At 48.7% G+C, this 7,193-nt stretch overlaps 1 protein-coding gene across 1 annotated transcript; it reads right to left on the bottom strand.

Moving 5' to 3' along the window:
- Positions 1-3,025: 3,025 nt before the first annotated feature.
- On the bottom strand, positions 3,026-6,689 carry LOC124665425 (mitochondrial arginine transporter BAC2-like). The gene is made up of 2 exons (XM_047202841.1): positions 6,405-6,689; positions 3,026-4,010 (listed from the first exon to the last, which is right to left on the bottom strand). Exons 1-2 carry the CDS (start codon positions 6,687-6,689, stop codon positions 3,336-3,338), a joined length of 960 nt encoding a protein of 319 aa, XP_047058797.1. The 3' UTR covers positions 3,026-3,335.
- Between the last annotated feature and the right edge of the window lie 504 nt (positions 6,690-7,193).

The following is a 7,193-nucleotide window of genomic DNA, read 5'->3' on the forward strand; positions in this document are numbered from 1 at the left end:
CTGATGGATTCATTGGCTATTTTAACCAAAAGGTGTGGCCAGTGATTAAGGGAGATATTATGGCAGCGCTCCTGAAGCTTGGCATTGGTGACGGAAGGCGTTTTAAGAAATTAAATCGTACGCTGATCACGTTGATTCCGAAGAAGCAAGATGCATCTGTCATTGGCAACTTCCGTCCTATAAGTCTTGTGCATAGTTTCTCCAAGCTGTTCTCGAAGATTATTCCAAACCGAATGAGGCCAAGGCTTGGTGAACTGGTTAGTCCCAATCAATTGGCGTTCATAAAGGGGAGGAGCTTACATGACAAATTTATGTTGGTCCGTCAGTGGCCAGGAGGATTGATCAGCGCCGCCATACATGAGTTCTCATCAAACTTGATATCTCACGGGCGTTCGGTTCGGTTTCCTGTGCGTTCTTGTTTGATGTGTTACGACATATGGGTTTTGGAGTCTTGTTCTTCAAGTGGATTGCGATGTTGCTTTATACTTCCTCAACAAGAGTGATTGTGAATGGGGTTCCTGGAGCGCGGATCAAGCATTCTAGAGGCCTACGTGAGGGTGACCCGACCTCGCCCATGATGTAAGTGATTGGGATGGAAGTATTGACTGCAATATCTCGAAGGCAGTGCAATACGGGTTGTTGCAGGGTTTGGCTGATATTTCGCCCCTACAAAGGATCTCAGTCTACACGGATGATGTTGTCCTATTCATCACAGCTGAGGAGAATGAGATGATTGCGGTCAGGGAGATATTGGGGCTGCTCGGAGATGCGTCGGGCCTGAAAGTGAATTACATGAAAACAACCGCGACTTTAATCCGTGGAATTGAGGAGGATAACGAGAAGGTGAGAGTAAACATGCAGTGTGATATCGCGGAGTTTTCGATTAAATACCTAGGCCTGCAACTGGCCTTGAGACCCCTCAGAAAGGCGGAGTGGCAATCGGTGCTGGATTATGTTGTGCATTGCTTGCCGTTGTGGTAGAGGGGTCTGATTGTCAGAGAGGGGCGTTTGGTTCTCGTCAAATCGGTGATCACGACACGAACGGTACGCCATCTGCTAGTGGCAGACGTCTCGATTTGGCTCCTTGAGGAAATTGAGAAGTGCAGGTATTCCTTCTTTTGGACGGACAAAAAGGCGGCCAACGATGGACAATGCTTAGTGGCCTGGGGGACATCTATATGCCGTAGGAGCTAGGTAGGTTGGGCTTTAAGAATATGCGGTGAAAGGGGTTAGCAATTAGGGAAAGGTGGGAGTGGCTATGTCATACGGATCCATCCCGACCCTGTCAAGGTTTGCCAATGCTAAGAGATACGGATCCTGGAAGGGTGTTCTAGAGCTGCACCAAGATTCTAATTGGGAACGGCTTCGACGTGTTGTTTGGGAGGGATATATGGATCAATGGTTTCACTATGGCGGAGATTGCCCCCTTGGTGGTGATGCAGGTGCCCACTAGGATCAGGAATAGATGGGGTGCAGCGAAGGCGCTGCCAAAGCATGGATGGGTGGAGGATATCCAGGGCACAGTGACAGTTGGAGGGGTGCGTGCAGTGCACCAAGCTTTGGGATACTCTAAGCAATCTAGACAGAGATGACAAGTTTATCTGGCTTGGCTCGGAGTCAGGTATTTACTCTACGAAGGCGACGTACAGAACCCTCTATAAGGGGAGAACTAGGTTTCCCATGGCGACCCTAATTTGGAGATCATTTGCGCCACTAAAATGTAAGATCTTTGGGTGGCTAGCGGTGCAGTATAAGCTTTGGATCTCAGATCGAAGACAAAGGCACATGCTACAAGATCAGACGGATGACTGTTTCACCACCTAAAGGAGGTGGATAGTGTGGATCACATCATGGTGAAATGCAGCTATGTGAGGGTGGTTCGGCATGGGTGTAGCCATGCTGCTTATGTCGGAACCTCAGGGTAACAACAACCTGGAGGCTTGGTGGCTGAGTAGCAGGAAGCTTGTCAGGAAGGAGGACAGAAGGAAGTTCGATACTTTGGTGACCTTGATGGCTTGGATGCTCTGAGAAAGTAGTGCAACGCCCGCATTTTTGGCAATAGGCGGACGACACCGAGCAACTCATAGATAGGATACACGATGAGTTTCAGATGTGGGACAGCGCAAGGGTGGGAGGGAGAGAAAACCTAGGGCGAGAGTAGGCTTAGGTATTCAGTGGAGTTGGTGTTAGTCGAACGGATTGTTAGCAGTCAGTTTCGCCTATCTCTTGTAATTGTTTTGCTTCCTTCTATAAAAATATGGCACCCGTTTTGCATGTTATCGAGAAAAAAGAAACTATCAGCGGCATTTGAAGCGTTGCCACTATAGTTTGAGAATTGAGATAGAAGTTCATTTTTTCAAGCGATCGAACAAGGGATCGGAGATAGATAGTTCATGCATACCATTTATGTGGCCAGGAAGCAATACTGCCCCGCCGCTCCGCTCCATCCATTTTCCCAGCCTTCACCCATGGAGTTCGCTATGACCCTGCTCTGACAATGACATAAGCTTCGGTGACAAAGCAAACATGTTTAACACAACTGGATAGTCCATATACGTCAATACGTGGGCTTCTCCTCTCTCCAGGGGTCCGGGAGACCGAAACCTCAAATCAGCGTGATCCTTTTGGAACCAGAATATACACCTGTTTGGCTGTAGTAAACGATAGGGAATTTGCCACAAGTAGTGGCGCAAGATTGCACGCAAATGGCAGTCTCATATCGTCCACAAGTGTTCTGTAGAAAAGCTACTCCGTTTTGCCTCATGTTGCTCTTTCGAAAAAAGCTGCTGAAAACAACACTCTTTCCTTGTCAGTGAGAGTTACTGAGAAAATTCTGCATTTCCTTCTTATTTTTGAGAAAAAGAAAATTCACATTTCCATGCATCACTGCATTGTCATGCATGAGTTTAGTACAGAAGAATTCCTGAATCCTGAGTTTGCAGTGATTCACATACTGCAACTGCAAGTATAGCACGTCAGACAAGAACAAGGTCAACAGAACACCAAGAGCTCTAATCAAAGCTAATTGATCCGGCACCGGGTCATTCACTCATGATCTTGAATGGTTTTGCTGTATATTATGCAGTAGCATTTCCCAAAACATTGGGAGAACTAATCGTCGTCATCAAGCAGCACACATATAGTGCCAATTTGTGTGAATTCTGCAGCTACTAACCACCCTACCTGAAAATCACACCTTGCTGTAATGGTAATGACCCCATAGCCACTTCCATTGGACACTACCCTATGTACAACACAACAACCCGGGCGCATGTCGCGAGCAACTCCAATCTTGCAATGCAAGTGGGTGGAGTTGCATCCATGATCTCGCCAGTTCAGTGCTCCTCCATAACCTGCATCGTCTGCCCGTTGTTGCGGACCAAGAACCGCAGGGCCAGCTCGTAGGCGGAGAAGATGGCGCCATTGACGACGAACGCCCGCGCGACGGCCGTGCCAAGGCCGCGCCATAGCACCGGGAACCCTTCCTCCCGGACGCTCTTCCTGAAGCAGTCAACGACGCCACGGTACCTCGGGTGCGTCTGCGCCTGCGCCTGCAGCCGCGACTTCACCACGTCCAGCGGGTAGCAGCAGACCCAGCTGGCGACGCCGGCAAGGCCACCGGAGACGAGCATCGTGCCAAGGCTCTCCTGCCCCGTGCGCCGGCAGCCCGGGTGCAGCCGCTCCCGCGCATACTCGTACGTCCAGAAGTAGACGCCGTGCGACGGCGCGTCCCGGAGCGCGGTCACCGTGAGCCCGCGGTATATGCCGCGGAGGCCCTCCCTCCGGAAGATGTCCCGGGCCATGTCCGCCGGACCGCGGTGCCTCCGCCCTGCGGCCTCTAGCTGCAGCTTGATCTTGACGAGCTCGACCGGGGATAGGATCAGCGTCTGCAATGCCCCGGTGCCGATGCCGGCGAGCGCCACGCTCGTGTAGGAAGGAGGTTCGGAGGTGCACGTCCGAGAGTCGAGCGACCGCGATAGGATCGCGTAGACTTGAAAGACCATTGCGTTCTGAAACAGAATGTTTGGAAGTCATGTCAGTCTCTGACGTGATTCTACTGCGAATACAGCGTAGCCGTTGTTAGTTCAACTGAAATCATTTGACGTGTAGAAATGAACAACTATAGTACTCCGTACGTCCAATACTCCCATGAGTACAACCACACAAATGTAGACCAAAGAATGTGTGACGTTTCAGGGGTGAAATGCAGGCTTCTGGAGCAACATCCTAGCTTTACAACAACTACAGTTTTAAGAAGAATGCAACAACAAATCACACTTAAAAACGTCTATGATCTATCTTAGGCATCAAAGCATATTTTCGCCCTATTTTTTGTTAATTAATATTTAAGTCCGTAATTGTCTTCTGCTTAATTAATAGATTGGGCCAAATCTTCTACCCCATTTCAAAGACAAGTATTGTACTCCATACCAGTTTATTGGGCTTACTAGACCTACTCCCTCCGTCCGTGAATAAGTGTACTTTTTTTTTTCTTTTTCAGAAGTCAAACATTTTAAAATTTGATTAAGTTTTTTTTAAAAAAATAGCAACATACATGACATCAAATTACTATATTATTGAACTACATTTCCAAACGATATTATTGAACTACATGTCAAGATAAATCTAGCAATAATAATTTAATATCATAAATGATGCTACTTCTTAGTAGAGAGTTGGTCAAAGCTACTTCTGTCCATATTAGTTGATGCTAAAATGGATGTATCTACAACTAAAATATGTCTAGATACATCTATATTAGCATCAAATAATATGAATCGGAGGAAGTAATAAAGTTTAACTTAAGACAGTGTCCAAACATACACTTATTTTTGGACAAAGAGGTTAGGTGTTTAGCGATTGGTTAGATTATTATGTTTAAGGCACTAGTAACACTGTTTATCTCCCGCGGTAGTTAAAGCTGCAAGGCGAATAATCTACAGGAAAGGGCCACATCCCGGCAATCACTTCGCTTGCAGGTAGCCCATTGAGGCCTTATTTAGTTCTGTCGTACTTCAACTTCTAAGCGGTTTGGGTATGAAAGGGGATTTGGTGTTCTCCCAATACACTCTCATCACCTAACCACTCTTACCTAAATATAAACTAGGATGATGGAAAGTTCTTATTCAAGACAAAAAAAAGGATTTGTAGGTAATCTTGGGATTATCCATACTGAACCGGAGAAGTAAACGGACTAGTGAGACGATAACCTCCTGAAACGAAAACTAAGAGTATCTCATGCATGAGGCAGTATTAATTACGGCAATTAAGAGTGAGAGCAGATGCGCTATTTCCAGGCAATTAATCATCCTATTAATTAGAAAATCTGGCCTAGGGTAATTTTTACTGAATTTCCACAAATGAGCCTAGTAAACTCGTATACTCCAGCCAAAATTAAATGACCCAGCCATAGAGAGTACTATATTTAGTACAAGCATAATACTCCCTCGTGCCCAAAATATGTTGGATATAAAATTTGGTCAAAGTCTGAGCATTTATATTGGTAAAAAACTAAAAATATAACCATATACAATGTCGAACTAAGATTTTCAGAATTATCATGAAGTATATCTTCATATTGTGTGCATATGGTATAGTAGATCTCTGTAATATTATGTATATGTGTGATCAAAATTTGCAAAGTTTGACTTGCATGGAAAATTATGCGCATCATATTAGTGGCATGAGGGAGCACAAACAAGTTTCAAAATTACAATGCCTATAGTAAGATGCGTCAATTATTTAGGGAAGAGGGGTGCGGGGTGTCTCAGCGTGCCTTTACAACTGCACGGATGAGAAGGCCACGCCATGTGAACCATCAGAATGAGAGCGACGCAGGACAACAGTACACTGGAGCAAGCACGTGAAAGGCCTATCGACCATCTTGTTTTGCTCATCCAAGCTGCCAACACCGCAGATAATTCGATGAGTGCACTGAACCTTTTGAACACGTTTTACTCGCTGTGTTTTTTTCGGTGAAGCGTGTGTGTGTTTTTCTGTATTCATCCCCGGTTGCTATTTTGCCATCCTACGGAAGCAAAGGCAGAGGCTGCAAAACAAAACTGCGAGAAGAATCCAAACGCGACAAGCAAGCAAGCAAGCAAGCAAAAGGGGAGAAAAGAAAAGAAGAGACGATATTTCTGTAGCAGTGGCGTGTAACGTGGCGCCGTCCTATGACCGATCACCAGCCCATTTCGTTAGATTTGGCGTCGCCTGCATCTACTGTGTCTGATCTGAACAAACTTTCTTGTCGAAACTGATATGTCAGATAACTTTAACTGGAAAAAAGAAGACGAAGCAAAACAACCCACGAACTTCCGGAAACGCACGCACACGCCGGTCTAATCGCGTGCGAGACATTCTACGTTGGATCGAACGGGACGAGGCACGGAAACTTTGCTGACCTGGAAGGCGACGGAGGCGAGCGGCGCGCCCATGCCGCGGTAGAGCGCGGAGGGGCCCTCGGCGCGGACGATGCCGCGCAGCAGCGCGACGGCGGAGGGCGGCCGCGCAGCTAGCCGCGCGTGGCCGGTGGTGATCCCGGGGCTGGCGGGCGGCGGCGGCTGCTGCAGGCGGATGCGGAGCGTGTCGAGCGGGTGGCCCGCCAGCACGCCGGCCATGCCGCCGACGCCCCCCGCCACGAACTCGTGCCCGCCGCTGCTCGCGAGGAACTCCGGCCAGAACTCCATCGGTCGGGGCGGTCCGGCCGGACGGCAACGACCATCCAAGAGCCGAAACTCCTCCTACCTTCAATTGCCGCTCTCTCAGCCTTCCGCCCCACAGGCGTGCACGCGCGCGCCGAGAAAAGATGGGTCCGTATATACCGGCGGACCGATCGGCCAAAAGGGGGCGGCCGGATCTCCCGTTGCCCTTTTGGGTGCCGATTCCAAAAGCGGAGCTCCAAAAATGGCTCTTTATCCGCACGGGCCCGTGCCGGTCTGCTGGAGCGGTGGGAGGTACGGGCGGCCAGACGGCGTGAATGGCGAACGCTTTTGGCGTGGGTGAACTACACGAGCGGCACTGGATCCGCGGAGAAGAGCTGGGGGAAGAAGAAGATGGGACTGGGAGGGGGATGGCGGTGGCGATATTTGTGCCTGGGCACTCCACGGGGAAGGGAAGTGGCCGCGAAGGAAACGGACACGCTCTCTGTTCCCGAGCGCGTTGCTGCGGCCTGAACACGCTGTTGGCTAGTG

The sequence above is a fragment of the Lolium rigidum genome, chromosome 6 (genome assembly GCF_022539505.1).
Source record: "Lolium rigidum isolate FL_2022 chromosome 6, APGP_CSIRO_Lrig_0.1, whole genome shotgun sequence".
Lineage (NCBI taxonomy): Eukaryota > Viridiplantae > Streptophyta > Magnoliopsida > Poales > Poaceae > Lolium > Lolium rigidum.

Coding starts and splice junctions, on each gene's coding strand:
- LOC124665425 (XM_047202841.1), bottom strand. CDS start 6,689: ATGGAGTTCTGGCCGGAGTTCCTCGCGAGCAGCGGCGGGCACGAGTTC. Junction 4,011..6,404: donor TCGCCTCCGTCGCCTTCCAG/GTCAGCAAAGTT, acceptor ATTCTGTTTCAG/AACGCAATGGTCTTTCAAGT.